At 45.2% G+C, this 14,882-nt stretch overlaps 1 protein-coding gene across 11 annotated transcripts in view; it reads left to right on the top strand.

Annotated features, from left to right (window-relative positions):
• Positions 1–1,487: 1,487 nt before the first annotated feature.
• The window catches only part of LOC308107507 (muscleblind-like protein 1), a gene marked incomplete at its 5' end in the record, with an annotated part of 72,374 nt that continues 58,979 nt past the window's right edge, over positions 1,488–14,882 (top strand). For 3 of the 11 annotated variants that reach the window (XM_080459866.1, XM_080459864.1, XM_080459859.1), the window contains one exon: positions 14,156–14,284. Coding sequence is in view for 3 of the 11 variants with exons in the window: in XM_080459868.1 (XP_080315994.1) it covers positions 14,264–14,284 (21 nt within the window). Of the gene's footprint in view, positions 1,559–14,155; positions 14,285–14,882 lie in introns of those variants that run through there. The other 8 variants (XM_080459869.1, XM_080459870.1, XM_080459865.1 and 5 more) reach the window with 6 other exon arrangements.

Genomic DNA, 14,882 nt, shown 5'->3' with positions numbered 1-14,882 from the left:
GGGTGCACCCCCATCCCCTCTTTGACCTCGTATCCAGTTTATTGTTTTTCTTGGGGATCGCTGGTAGCGTGTCGGTGTCATGAGTGTCAGGTTGAACATGTAATGTACTCGTGTTGTTGACAGCGAGGCTTTATGTGAGGTCAGACTGGATTTGAAGCAGAATGGGGCGCCTCGTGATTGAGTGGACGAAGGCTCTGAGATGAAACACAATGTGGCTAGATGTGTAAAGATATAGCGTCGGGGTTTCCAGTGTGATAATTGCACTTTCAGGACTCAGCTGTGAGTCGCTGATTTGCAGCGTCTGAAGGACAGCCGCGGCCTTCCACCCACTCTGTCGTCATGGGAGACGGCGGAGAGGAGGTCTCGTCTCACTCTCACTCCCTCTCTTTCACATTGCTTCTACCTCCAGCTCTCCTTCCCCTCCCCTCGGCTTCAGTTCTCCTCATGTCTGTCACCCCTCCGTTTCTAAATAACCCGTTGAGATCATATAATCACTGTGAATCACCCCACTAAATAACAGTTGAGACCAACCTTGAGGAAGGCAGAGAAATTTTTTTTATAATTGCACTTAAGGGCACAGTCGGTCTCTGTGTTTCTTTCTCCCGATGTGTTTAAAACCTTGATATTTGGTTGGTCAGTCCAGCTGTATTCCCCTTGTTTGTAATGAGACAGAAATATGTGTTATCAAAGGGCTGCAGGCCTCAGTGCACTGGCAGGACTGTTGGAGAGAAAGAAAGAAACCGCAAACAGGAACCATAGTCTGCTTCCAGGGACCACATCTACCCACACACACACACACACACACACACACACACACACACACACACACACACACACACACACACACACACACACACACACACACACACACACACACACACACACACACACACACACACACACACACACACACACACGGTCTCTCTTCCCTCCTGTACTACCTTTTCTTTATCTCACAAGGCAGAAGCAACAGTTAGTGATCACATGTCCCCAACAGTCTCCCCTCATTGTACGTCCCGGCTGCTGCTCGCCCGAGCTCTGAATTAACGGTAAATGGGAGGAAAGGAGGGAACAGAATTACTGCAGTATGTTAAACATTTATTTTTTCACGTGTGTGTGTGTGTGTCTGTGTTCCTCTCATTTTACTATTTAAACAAAACGGAGAGCGAGAGACAGCCCTGAACTACAGGAGCAGGAAGGAGGAGGGGGGGGGAGAGGGAGGCTGTTGCCATGGCAACCAAAGCCGCGGCAGTCGTCATCATGAAGCTTCTTCTGCATCGTGTGTGCGTGAGCACAGCGTGTGTGAGTTCACCCTCCTCTCTCCAGACAGGAGGCGAGGACATCCCCCTCTCACACTGTGCCAACCAAAAGAGGAAGAGAGAGGGAGCGAGAGAGAGAGAGAGAGAGAGAGAGAGAGAGAGGGAGAGAGTCTGAAACCCCATAATGCACTGCACGCTGCAGGGCTGAAGTCGTGCAGATTCATCAGTTCCTGTTCGCGGGGTTGTGTGTACGCGCACACACATTCATACGCTCCGATAGAAAGAAGGCAAGAAGGCAGGTAAGAGCTTTTATGTGACGTGCAGATGGCTACTGCATTTAAAAGATGGTCTGTGTTTCAATCGATTGTTGCCTTGTGAGAAGAAGAGAGGAGAAAGTGGCTCCATTCAAACGCCAGGGTGTCATTAATATTTGACATGTTATGAATCCGACAACTTCCCTGCCTGTTGCTGGTAACAGCTGATGTTTTGTAAAAAAAATGTTTCATCCTCGAAAAAATTCTGTTTTCTTTTAAAGAAAATAATATATTCAACAGGGAAGAGTCAAAAATAGTTAGTATGCATGTGAAACATTACAATTTTATCTGCTTCTGGGTATGTTTTTGTAGAGTTGTTTTTTTTGTTTTATATATCTTGCAGAGATTTTTAAATGTAGCCTATTTGAATGTGCTGTCAAGGTTTTGCACGAGTGTAACTTTTAGTGCATGATGAAATGTGTCATACAAGTGAACAGTATTTGTCATTTTGGAGTTTTCAACTTTTTAGCAGTTCAACGTGTTCATGTTACAGAAAGTGTTTTCATTTTAAAACAAATCATATTTTTCGCTTACATATTTGAATAAATTACTGCCTTGAATATCTAATTGAAAGCCTTTTTGGCCAATGATTGATTATAAGTTTGACTTTTATGAAACTTATGAATCTTCACATTTCCAAGCATTACATTACAAAATAAAAGGGATAAAAAAAAAAAAAAAAAAAAAAAAGCTGCAATGTTGGTGGTATCTGCATGACACCAGTGAGAACTGACTGACAGGGAAAGCGCGGCTTCTCTGTTACTGGTCATTTTGTGGTTTAACGGCCACTGAGCCGTGTGACCATATCTGTTGCGCCAGAGACACAGGCGGGCTTGGAAAGCGAGATTGCAGCAGCTTAGGGCAGGGACTCTTAAACTTTATTACCCCAAAACTGAAATGAGAAATTTCAGGTCTCCTCTCCTGGACCCAGTAGCAAAGTCAGGTTTCATTGTTGCTGTGTGGAGAACTGAAAATGAAAGGACTGAGTGAGAATGAGGTTTGATATAAGATTTACGATTTATAAATGAAACCTCGCCTTCAATCCACAAGTAGACAGAGCTAGTAAAGCAGCAAACACCCGACACTGGGAATCTACAGACATAGTCCAGCAGTACATGAGTGACTATGGTCTTTGCGACGCCTGGCGCACCTCTCATCCCACTCTTAAAGAGTACACCTTCTACTCAGCAGTGCACCAATCTTATTCGCGCTTAGATTACTTTCTGGTGAGTAAATCAGTGATTAAAGACATCTTGGACACACAGATTCACCCCATTACTATCAGTGACCATGCACCTGTCACTATGACAGTTACTAATAGAACAATCACCCCTCCTATTAGACAGTGGAGATTTAACACGTCACTGCTTAAGGATCCAGATTTCCTCACATTCTTTAAAAAACAATGGACAATCTTTTTAGAAACAAATGACCTGCCTGGTGTCTCTCCCTGCGTCCTCTGGGAGACAGCTAAAGTTGTCATGAGAGGTAAAATCATTTCTTACTCCTCATACAAGACCAAAAGAGAAAAAAAAAAGGAGAAAGAACTGGAAGATAAAATCAAAACCATGGAAACAGCTCATGCTGCCTGCAAAGACGACAGCCTATTAATGGAACTAAGAAAATTTAAAATAGAGTTGAACAAAATAATTGAACATAAAACACAATTTCAACTGCAGAGACTACGCTGGGAGAACTTTGAACATGGTAATAAATCCAGCAAACTTTTAGCCAATCAGTTAAAACGAAATAAAGAAAAATGTACAATCCCCTCAGTCCAAACTCAAAATGGTAAAATCACTTTTAACCCACAAGAAATAAACAATACTTTCAGAGAATTCTACAAAAAACTTTACTCTTCACAAATTGATCCTTCACAATCTGAAATAGAGAGCTTTCTGAGCACAGTCAACCTCCCAAAATTAAAAGAAGAACAGATCCAAGGTCTAGAAGCTTCCATCTCAGTAGAAGAACTGCAGGAAGCTCTCCAGCACATGCCTGATGGTAAAGCTCCAGGACCTGATGGATACCCCACTGAATTTTACAAAGAATTATGGTCTTTACTCTCACCTATTTTTTTCAGAATAATTGAGGAAATTAAAGAATCTTCAACTCTCCCCCAACATATGAACTGTGCAAATATCAGTCTTCTTCTAAAACCGGATAAAGATCCCACACTACCATCTAGCTATCGGCCGATATCACTAATCAATGTAGATCTTAAAATAATTAGTAAAACATTAGCAAGCAGACTGGAAAAAATCACACCCCACATCATACACCCAGATCAAACTGGGTTTATTAAAGGACGACACTCCACTAATAATACACGTAGATTAATTAATCTTATAGACCACTGCCACCACAATAAACAAAAAGCCATTATCACCTCCTTAGATGCAGAAAAAGCCTTTGATAGGGTAAATTGGAAATTTCTACTTGCTACACTACGGAAATTTGGATTTAGAGAATATTACCTTTCCTGGATAAAAATACTGTATACCTCACCCAGTGCCTGTGTTAAAACCAATGACCAAATGTCCTCAAGGTTCAATCTTGAGAGAGGCACCCGACAGGGGTGTCCACTCTCACCATCTCTCTTTGCAATTTTCATCGAACCACTAGCAGCAGCCATCAGACAGAATAATAACATAAAAGGAATACGAACAGCAAATATAACACATAAAATATGTCTCTATGCGGATGATGTGCTAATTTTCCTGCAAAACGCACAGACCTCTCTTCCAGAAACAATAGGGTTGATAGACAGATTCTCCTCAATCTCAGAATATTCTATAAATTGGAACAAATCAGTAGTCTTGCCTATCAACTCTACATTTCAGCAGACACCTAACACCCTACTAAAACCAGGGAACATCAAATATCTCGGCATTAACGTCTCAGCCAAACTCTCAGACTTGGTACACTTAAACTACACCCCCCTTATTAAAGCAATAGAGGAGGACCTCACTCGATGGAGGACACTCCCAATTTCACTTATGGGGAGAGTAGCAACAATCAAAATGATGATCTTGCCTAAAATTAACTACATCTTCTCAATGATCCCAGCAAAACCACCAAAAACCTGGTTTAACACTCTTGATTCTCATGTCTCAAAATTCTTATGGAAAAATAAACCATCACGTATAAGTTTAAAAACACTCCAGAACACCAAGGACCAAGGTGGTTTAGAACTCCCAAATTTTTATAATTATTATCTGGCCAATAAACTACTTTATGTTGTAAAATGGATCAATCAGAAACCCCTAGATGAAGGCTGGCTAGACGTTGAAAAAACATTCTGTGAAGATCTCCAAGTCAGAGATCTTCCCTTCTTCAGTCCTGACATCAAAAAGCACAGCTGCTTCAAAAGCATCAATATAAACACGTCGCTGACAGCTTGGTGGGAATTTCTTAAAATAAATGGATCTACACTCATTCCCTGCAAACTCACACCCATCTGGAACAATCCCGACATCCTGCAAAGAAAAAAACCAATAAACTTCCCAAGATGGCAAAATAAAGGAATAAGACACTTAGAACAACTTATCTCCAATAACTCTTTTATTCCATTTAATGAACTAATAGAAACATATGGTATCAGTCAAAACAACTATCTGGAATATCTTCAGCTTAAGTCAATAATACAAACTAAGTTCAAACTAGAACAGATTAACTTGAACTTACCTCAGACAGTGACAAACCTCCTGAAGATCTCAGCACCTAAACCTCTTTCTAAAATTATCTCAATCCTGTCAGGTTCAAATATCTCAATATCCCTTCCCACATTCAAATGGGAAGAAGATCTCAACATCAACAGAGACCCAACGTTTTGGTCAGAAATCTGTACAAATACATTCAAAATGAGCAAAAACCCCAATATACAGCTCATACAATACAAGATCCTTCACAGAGTTCATTACACAGGACAAAGGATGTTCAAGATGGGGCTCACTCCCACTAACATATGTTCAAACTGCACAGGTGATCTCCCAGATACTTATCTACACGCACTTTGGCTGTGTACGCCAGTCCAAACGTTCTGGCAAAAGATTTGTGAAGACTTATCGTTATGCCTGGGCCACCCTATTCCAGTCTCACCTTCACTTTGCTTGTTAGGAGATCTCACAGAAATTAAAAGAGAAAAAAATGAGTCCTGCATGCTCCTGGTTTCCCTAAGCGTCGCAAAAAAGGCGATCCTCATGAACTGGAAATCCAAAAGTAATTTGAATATAAAGTTATTTAAAAACTTACTTCTAGACCACATCACATTGGAGAGAATGTCTGCTTGTAGGAAAAATCATTTGACAGAATTTGAGTCCACATGGTCCCCAATAATTAAATACACCATGTAGCCCTGTGGGGGGGGGTAGTGGCTCCACCCCGGGGCTCTGGGGACCGTCCGTGGCTGGGGCGTCGTGGCTTTGGTGGTTGGTGGCTCTGTGGGCTCGGGGGTGTCCTGGCATCTATGCTGGAGGGTTACGGCCTGGCCTGGGGAGTCCTGGGCGGGGATGTGGGGGGGGCTCTGCTCTGGGCCGGGGTCGGGCCCGCTGGGGCGGGATGGGGGGGCTGGGCGTCGGGCCCCGGCTGGGCTGTCGACTGGGGGGAGGTTGGGGGCGGGTTGTCCGGGCCCTGGGGGTGCGGGGCCTCCCCCTTCCCGGTGGGGGTGCCCGCTGCGGCGCTGGGGGTGGGTCCTCCCTCTGGCCCCCTCCCCCGGTGGGGCGGGTTGGCCCCTGCTGCCGCGCTCCGGGTCTGCCTCATTCCCGGATTGGGGGGAGCGGGGTACGGGGGGGGCTCCGGGTTCTGGATGGACGGTTAACTGAGAGTGACCTCCAGGGCCTGATAGGGGTGTGCGTGTGCGTGTGAGTTGGGGTGTGTGAGTTGGGGTGTGTGGGTTGGGGTGTGGGGCTGTGTGGAGTGGGCGAATGAGGGGGGGTGCCCTGGCCACTGGCCTCCGGCTGGGCTCGCACTGGGCCCTGCGGGTCTCGGACTCTGCTGTCTGGCCGTTGGGTGGGGTGGGGGCTCCCTGCCCGGGTCCCCTTGCGGCGCCTTGTTTGGGGGGGTGTGGCCCCCCTGGTCCTAGGCCGGCCGCTCGGGGGGTGGGGTGGGGCAGCGCGGGGGGTCCAGCTGGGCCAAGGTCCTAGCGACGGGGGGACCCCCTCCCTCAGAACCCTCCCTGCCTTACCTCACCTTATATTACCCCACAATAGGGAAGAGTGGGGCGGTGCCTAGGTGGGGGGTCCAGGCTACTTAATTGCGGTCTGGGTCCTCCCCCGACTTTGCACCACCCACAATTTTAACCACACTTAGTCATGCAGGGTCTTGAGGGGGTAAGCCGCTTTCGGGGTTCTGCCGCTTGTCAGCGGTAGAACGCCCGGGCCCCGCTACCCCCCAATTTTAAACCGCACCATAGACACACACATCGCATCCACCTTTTCAAAACACAAAAACACACCCTTACATACATCCAACACACATATAGGGCAGGGGAAGGGCGGGAGACGTGGCTCCCCCCAGCACCTCCCGCTGGGGTCCTGCCCCGGCCCGGGGTGAGTGCGGCTGGAGTACGGGGGGCGCGCTCCCTCGGGCGCGGCGCTTGTGGGGGGGCTGGGGTGCGGTGCTCCTTCTCCACTTGCTGTTGGATTGGTGGAGGTTGGGATACCGCGGTGGCCGGGAGGGGGCCCGGCCGGCGGCCTGAGGGCGCGAGAGTCATCACTCCCCCCCCCGTTCCGTGTGTGTGTGTGTGTGTGTGTGTGTGTGTGTGTGTGTGTGGGGGTGTGGGGGTGTGTGGGTGTGCGGGGTGGGTCATGGGTTGGGTTTCCCAATCAAGACCCGGGGGGAGGGGTTATGGGGCGGGTGGATTATGAGGCTCCTGGGGGTGTAGAGTTGACTGTTCTCCGACCGGGGCCTGCGCCGGGCTTCGCTTTCCTGGGTCTGGGGGCGGGGCTGGTCCGGGGCGCGGCGGCTGGGGCCGTCTCTGCCTTACCGGGTTGGGGGGGGCGGTGGGTGGGCCTGTTCCCGGGGGTGCGGTGGGACTCGCCGCCGGGGTTGGGGGGGCTCTCGGCCCGCTCGGCCCGGGGGCCCTGCTCCGGCCTTTTCTCGGCTTGGCGGCTTGGGTCGGGGCCTGGGGCCCTGTGCCCTTTGTCCTTCTCTTGTGGGCCCCTCTTGCCTGGGGGGGATTCCTCTCTGCATTCTCCGTCGGGTGCTTTTTGGGCGGGGGCGGGGCTCTCTGGGGTGGTTCGCTGGGGTCTCCCCGGGCCTGGGGGGCTTCTGTCTGCCGGGGTGGCGGTGTCCGGGCGCGGTGGCCTCGGACCCCGGGGTGTCACCACGGGTCCCCCCACAACAGTTCCGGCCACACCCAGTGGACAAGCCACACACACTCACATACACGCACACACACACACACACACTTTCACTCCTCACGAAAGGTGCTTCTGAAGTTGCTTGTTGTCTGTCATCATTTGCTCAAACTTTAAAAATCATGTTCCTCTTTTGTTGTTGCCTCTTTGTTATTTCATGTTCCTGCTTCACGTTACTGTCTAGATAGAGCTGCTCAGGCTGGTTAAATCTAGGAAATCATCTTACTGTCTAGATAGAGCTGCTCAGGCTGGTTCAATCTAATAACAGTTGGAAAGTATTTGGATGAGTGTGATTATTGCAAATAATATATGTAGCACAACAAGGACATTGTATGTTATCCCCTTCCCCCCACCCCCCTCCCCCCTCCCCCCTCGACTTTCTTCTCTCTCTTCTCTTCTCTCTCTCTTTGTGCGTTCCCCCCCGGTCGTGTACGGCAGCCATGCCAGCTTCTGACGGAGAAGGCAACAGGAGGAGACTCCAGGTCTCTCCCTGTTGCAAGACCAAAAACTGTTCTGACTCCGAAGGCTCTCAATCACATCATATTGTTGGCCCAAGCTGCCGAACAGGACAAGGGAAAAAAAAAAAAAAAAAAAAAAAAAAAAAAATAATAAATGAAACCTCAATTCTGAAAGGACATCATTTAAATGTCGTTAGGAGACCCGTAACAAAATAGGGAAAAATACAATTATCTCTCAGCCCAACCTGTAAACAACAAACAGTTGGGGGTAGGCAGTTGTATATGTGTTACACCCCATTAAGAGGAGTTCACTGTGGATGTGGGTGTATGTTATCTGTTAATGCGATAATCAGTGTTTCTGCAAATCATAACTTGACTACACTTACAAATGTAGTTGTTGCTTTAAAAAAAGTTGTGCGATTACTTAATCTTACTCTTTAAAAATTGGTTGAAAATACATTTTTTTAAATTTTGCTTTATTTATATATCTCTAAGTCAATTGTTTTTTTGTTTTTTTTACAATACCAAGAATTGATAACTGATTACTGTGAAGAGCTTTGTGACATCTCTGTTCTTCAAAATTGCTATGAATTTGTATTAATTCATTCCAAAAATGTTTAGTTACTTAGAAAAGTAACTTGTGAATTAATTTTATGGACAATGACAACAATGGTGGGCTCCAGAATGGCATGACTACCTGTCCATATTGTCCTGAGACTTGACAGTTGTATAGTTGAGAGGCACCCGTAATAGCAATCCGACTCTGTTGGCTGTCCATATGAATGTTCTTGTCCTCATAATGTGTCCATGTGGGACTTCATTTCAATCACGTCCAACAGTGCCAACTCATGGCGTTGACATGCTCGCTACATTGCTTTCCAGTGTTTCTGCCATTTCTGTGTAAATGAATGTATTGTTCAATATGTCGCCGTGCAAATGCAAAACATTTCTGAAACGAAAAGGCAATATGGTGCAGTTTTCACTTGAAATATCATGCAAAACAGAGCCTTCATTTTCACGGCTGATTCGCTTAAGTTTAGCTGAAGTTACAACAGCGATGCACCAGCCCCATGTTATTTTCTTCTGTTTGAAGTTGATCATGTGTTACGGTAAAAGTACAGTATTTCTAAGTACAAGTGACCAGTCACATGCGCTCGCGCAAGGGCGATACACTTTTCAGCAGCCACGCAAAAACCTGTTCTTGGAAATAAACAAAACAAGCTAAGGTCGATGAAGGAATAATGAGACGAGACAAAGCTTTAACAGACGTGCGGAGATAAACTAACAACATGAAGACTGCACATTTAGCACTAGAAGGACAGAGAGAAAGAGACTCTTCATCTATTACCATCTACTAAAAAAGTAAAGACAACCAACTTCGCAGAAACTTCAAATCTTGTAGATCCATTAGCACTTTCATAATAGCAATCAATTTCAAGTGGTGATACATGAACCCATTACTTCATAGCCTTGCATTTCCAACACCGGCCGTTACACAAGTACGCAAAGAGACTCTTTGAAGTAGAGGGGGAAAAAAAATACAAAAAATATATATATTAAAAAAAAGCCATTATATATACAAAAATATATAAAAAAGTAAACTAACCATAATAATAGTAATAATAATAATAATAATATAGATATTCACTTTATCACTCTTCTCTCAGCCGTTCGTCTGCTTACATCCACCTGTCAAAACTCAAAATAGAGACGCTCCTTTTTTATTCATGACAACTTTCATTAAGAGGCTCCCTGAACTGTTGAATAATTCCATAGGTGTCCATGTTGTGACAGTTGTAAATACATCTTAATCTCTTCTCAGTATTTGTTTTGTTTTGTTTGTGTTGGTGCTCAAGTCAAAGCGATGTAATTGTGTGCATCCACAGTATGTAGCGGCATGATAACCTTAACTTTATGTCCTCAACTGTCTTTAATAGATATTGTAAAGTAGGACAAAAGCAGGGAAAAAGAGGAATGAATGTCTGTCTTTAGTTATAACAAGAAAAAAAAAAAAAAAAAAAAAAAACTGTACAAAGTGGTTTTGGCCCAAGAAGATCATGAGAGTAAATCCAGTATTTCTGTGACTAACAGTGGTCATACCAGAGCTATTTCAGTGGTGAGTTTTGTGGTTTAGGACATTTTTTAAACAACAGACATCCAAATATTCTACTATTGCTCTGTTATAGAGCTCAGTGCGGATGTTTTTCCACATTTTCCACTGGGCATATCTTGGGGCTTTGAAATATGTTTGTAGCAGCAGACAGAGCTGTTCTATCTGAGGAGAGAGAGACGCAGAAGCCCTGAAAGGTCATATGTTAGTGATTAGACTCTAGGTCCTCCGCAGCAGACTGCTGGTCTACTGCTATGAATGTTTTAAACCTGTTGAGCTCACACTCGGTTGCCCTCTTCAATTTTCCATTCAGTCATGTTCTGTAACGTTTTCAGGCAGAATCTTTAGCTCTTTGCCCAACTCTGGTCTCAGTGAACAGTACAGATCAAAGGCGATATATGGATTCAGATCTCCTTGTTCAACCTTAACAAAACTCCTCTCTGTTCCTTAACTCAGCGTTTTGTGATTTATTTTTTTCCCTACTCAGGTATTTAACGATATCAAATACAGGTGACATATGTTCAAGGGTCTCTGATCTTGTTTTGATTAAATCAAATTGAGATGAGATGGAAGAGCACAAGCTGAAGATAAAAAAAAAAGCAGAAGTCTTTCTCCATCTCTCCTCTGTACACAGACATCAGAAGAGATGTGAGCAGGAACCTTAGTGTGCATTGAATTATCTGCAATTGCAGCAATTATTGGCAAGTCCACACCTTCAGCTAAGCCTTGTCTCTCTGTGTCGGCTGTATTTTGCAGCCCGGACACAAAATTACTCTAATAAAAATCCAATGTCCAATTAAAGTCACGTGGGAAACCCACTAAAAAGAGATGGAACAGAGACTAACCTTATCAAAACACTTTTTAATTGAATAAATAAACGGAGATGACACAGTTGCAATCAGTAGTGACATGAACAACGGCGAGAGCAACCGTACGACAGTGATGTAACAGAAGCAAGAAAGCAACAATTAATTACGAGATAAAACAACAACAAAGCTAATCAGTAAGTGAATAAATAACCAAGAAAACAATCACAATAACTAATAATTCCTGTTTCAATTTATATTCCCATTGATGTTGCGCTCATACCAATACCCACAGCCCTTAAGGCAAGCAGGCCCAGAACTTTGGTGTAGTTTCACTCTCACCTCGCCAGGTATTCTTTCCGTAACAAGAGCTGATTTTTTTTTTACTAAAGAAGCCCCCCCAAAATGTTCCTCTTAATCCACTCAGTATCACAGGACAAACAGACCTCAACTGAAGATGAAGGATGTGTTCATATTTGGTAGGTTTGGTTCAATTAGTGCAAACTCAGTTAGGCCTGTGCTGATGGCACCAAATACTGTTGGAAGCAGGAAAACCTGGGATCAGATAAAATTCCATCCCTCCATCCATCCATCCATCCATCCATCCATCCATCCATCCATCCATCCATCCATCCATCCATCCATCCATCCATTATTCCTTTTTTAATCAACTTCTCTCATTCTGAACAATTAAAATTTGGGTAAAACATTTTCCTATGTTTGCAATATCGCTATTTATAGAACAGCATATTTTTTTTCCAAGATAGTAAGAGGCAATGCATCTTTTTGATAAAACATCTTTTGTTTATCATTGTGGTCATAGATGACTGTTCAAGAGGCTGCAACAAGTTCGGGATAACTTCAGAAGGCCTTTTTTGGGCACTAGGCAATTGCTTCCCATACTGTGTCTCTTCGATCAAAAGTTGGTATTACCGGTGTCTGTGGTGTGTTGCATTGACTTTATGAAGGAAGGGATAAACATTTACAGAAGCTGGAGCTAAACATTAACACTTTGAGAAGCACAGAGATCCATCATGGGTGCTTTAGATTTGGGCGGCAGGTTGCTGTTCAATCAACACTTTTCTCTCTCACACCTTGACCCACGTCCATGCAGACATCCATCTTCTTTACTGCTTCTTCCGGCTCAGATTTCCAGGGATGCTCATGCCAATCTACAGGGGAAGGGCACTCGGGACAGGTCACCAGGCCACTCATAGAAAGCCAGAAAACCACACGCATTCACATTCTCACCTGTGGACAATTAAGGGAAGGACCGGGACAAAAAACCTACATGTGCAGGAGGAAAGTGCAAAGTAAGCCCCTAGCGCAGATTTGAACCAACAACTTCCATTCCAAGAGAGCAAGCACCAACCACTATGCTACCGCGTGGCCTCCATGCACATATGTGCTGTCACAATCTCATATATGCACAGATCAATACAGTAATAAATTCCAAACACCTTGATATATTGCAGACAAGTCAGTGACGTGGCTCTGAGTCACTTGGTAACACACACACACACACACACACACACACACACACACACACACACACACACACACACACACACACACACACACACACACACACACACACACACACACACACACACACACACACACACACACACACACACTCCTACAAGCACAACACCTCTCATGCTCACTTACACACACACCTGACGTAGTGTTTGATGGAGTTAGACGCCATGGCAACAGAGCGGTGACTCTTGCTGTCCTGTGAGTGGACTGAAGCTGTGGAGGAGGGAGGAGGAAGCTCGCAGCCAGCTTCGCTACTCAAGTGCTGCTATTATTATTCACGATTTTTCTTTTTCTCCGTTTAGTCTTTCTTTCATCACAACAGCAGTCTGTGGGCTGCACTCATTTTTGTTTTGCTTCAAGTGTGTTATAAAAAGCAGACTTGGGGGGGGGGGGGGGGGGGGGGGGGGACTAGTAGGAGGCAGAACAGGGGTCAGCAGGCATGTATTTTTAAAGCTATCGATTGTGCAAAACCTGACACATCATCAGAGGGAATTGCAGTGATTCTCACAGCTGCAACCAGACAACACCCACGATGGGATCTTTATTTGTTGACATATTATTTGTATCTCACCCCACTGCACTCTTCACTTGCTGCATCTTCTTGTTTCAAACGAAATACAACATGGTTTAACTCCTCCTCTCCTTTGCAGAGCTGCCGTAAGTCTTTTCAAATGCTATTTTTCTTGCAGTTTGTTTTGTCACTCTGTCTCTATTGCCTGTCAGTCATGTTTCATAAAGGTAGCAGTAGAGATAAGTGGAGCAGAGTCTGGCAGAGAAAGGGGGGCGTGCAGGTGGACGGGTCTCGCAAACAGCATCTGTATAAGATTTACTGCCTGCAGATACAGATGGTGGGGAGACAGAGAGGGAGGTGTTGGAACAGTGCAGGTGAATTGCATTCTGGTCTCCGGTAGCATTTTCACGGTCTGATTGCCAGCGTTTGTTAACGTACACACATGCACGCTGACATATACACACTCTCGCACAGTGTGAAACTGTGGGAACGTGGCTGTTGACAGTAGAAGTTTGTCTGTTTCCCTTGTGTTGCCCTCCCTGCTTTGCTCTCCTCCCTCTTTTGCATACGATCCAAGCGCGAGCTGTGAAAGGTGAACTCACAGCCTGCTGTGGATAAATTATGTGTGACATGTTTAGCTGTGCTGCCTTATATGGAGACTGGTGTATCTGAATACAGTAAGCCTCTGCCAGGAGGGAAGGGACGAGAAACAAGGAGCGAAGGAGTGAAGGACAGGGAGTGAAGGAAGAGGTGGAGGAGGAGGAGGAAGAAAAGGAGGCAGGGGAGGGAGAAAGGCAAGGAAAAAGGAAGGAGGAGGGGGCAGTGACACAGGGAGTGAAAGAGAGGAGTGCCGCGAAGCAAGCATGAGGTTTTCGCTTTCCGTTCTCCTCCCAGCAGCAGTCAGATGAGTCCTTGCACAGATACAGTAAGTCTTTGCTGATTACTCTGTGGGTGCGTGGGTGTGTGGGTGTGTGTGTGTGTGTGTGCGTACGTGTGTGTTTATTACTTTGTGTTTGTTCAGACACAGAGCTGAGTTGTCCATGCTCACTTTTCCTTGCTTTGTTCTGCCAAATGTGGATTTTGTTTATTCACCATCTTGATGTTAAGTGTGACGTGTGAGTGTGTGAGTGGGCTGGGTGAATGTTTGAAATTGTGGCTTTGCATGTGTGCGCATAATGCAGACTGCCACCGTGCCTCACTGTTACTGTGCAGTAGTTTCAGGTGGGACGGTTTTAATGTGGAAAAGAGCTGAGCAGACAGAAGAATGAGAAATGTTGGCATTCAATGTCACGCGGAATAGTGAGCACACTTTCTCTCATGAACAAAAAACACACTGACACACATTCCCTTTTTAAAGTCGCTTTCTTTCTTTCTTTCTTTCTTTCTTTCTTTCTTCTTTCTTTCTTTCTTTCTTTCTTTCTTTCTTTCTTTCTTTCTTTCTTTCTTTCTTTCTTTCTTTCTTTCTTTCTGCTTGATCTGCACTGAACTCCCAGTTGTGCTATACTTGCACTACTAAAGCACTC

The sequence above is a fragment of the Lipophrys pholis genome, assembly GCF_963383615.2.
Source record: "Lipophrys pholis genome assembly, chromosome: 3".
In the NCBI taxonomy this organism is placed as follows: Eukaryota; Metazoa; Chordata; class Actinopteri; order Blenniiformes; family Blenniidae; genus Lipophrys; species Lipophrys pholis.
The sequence above is the reverse complement of the archived record's forward strand: the minus strand, read 5'-3'. Positions and strand labels throughout refer to the sequence as shown.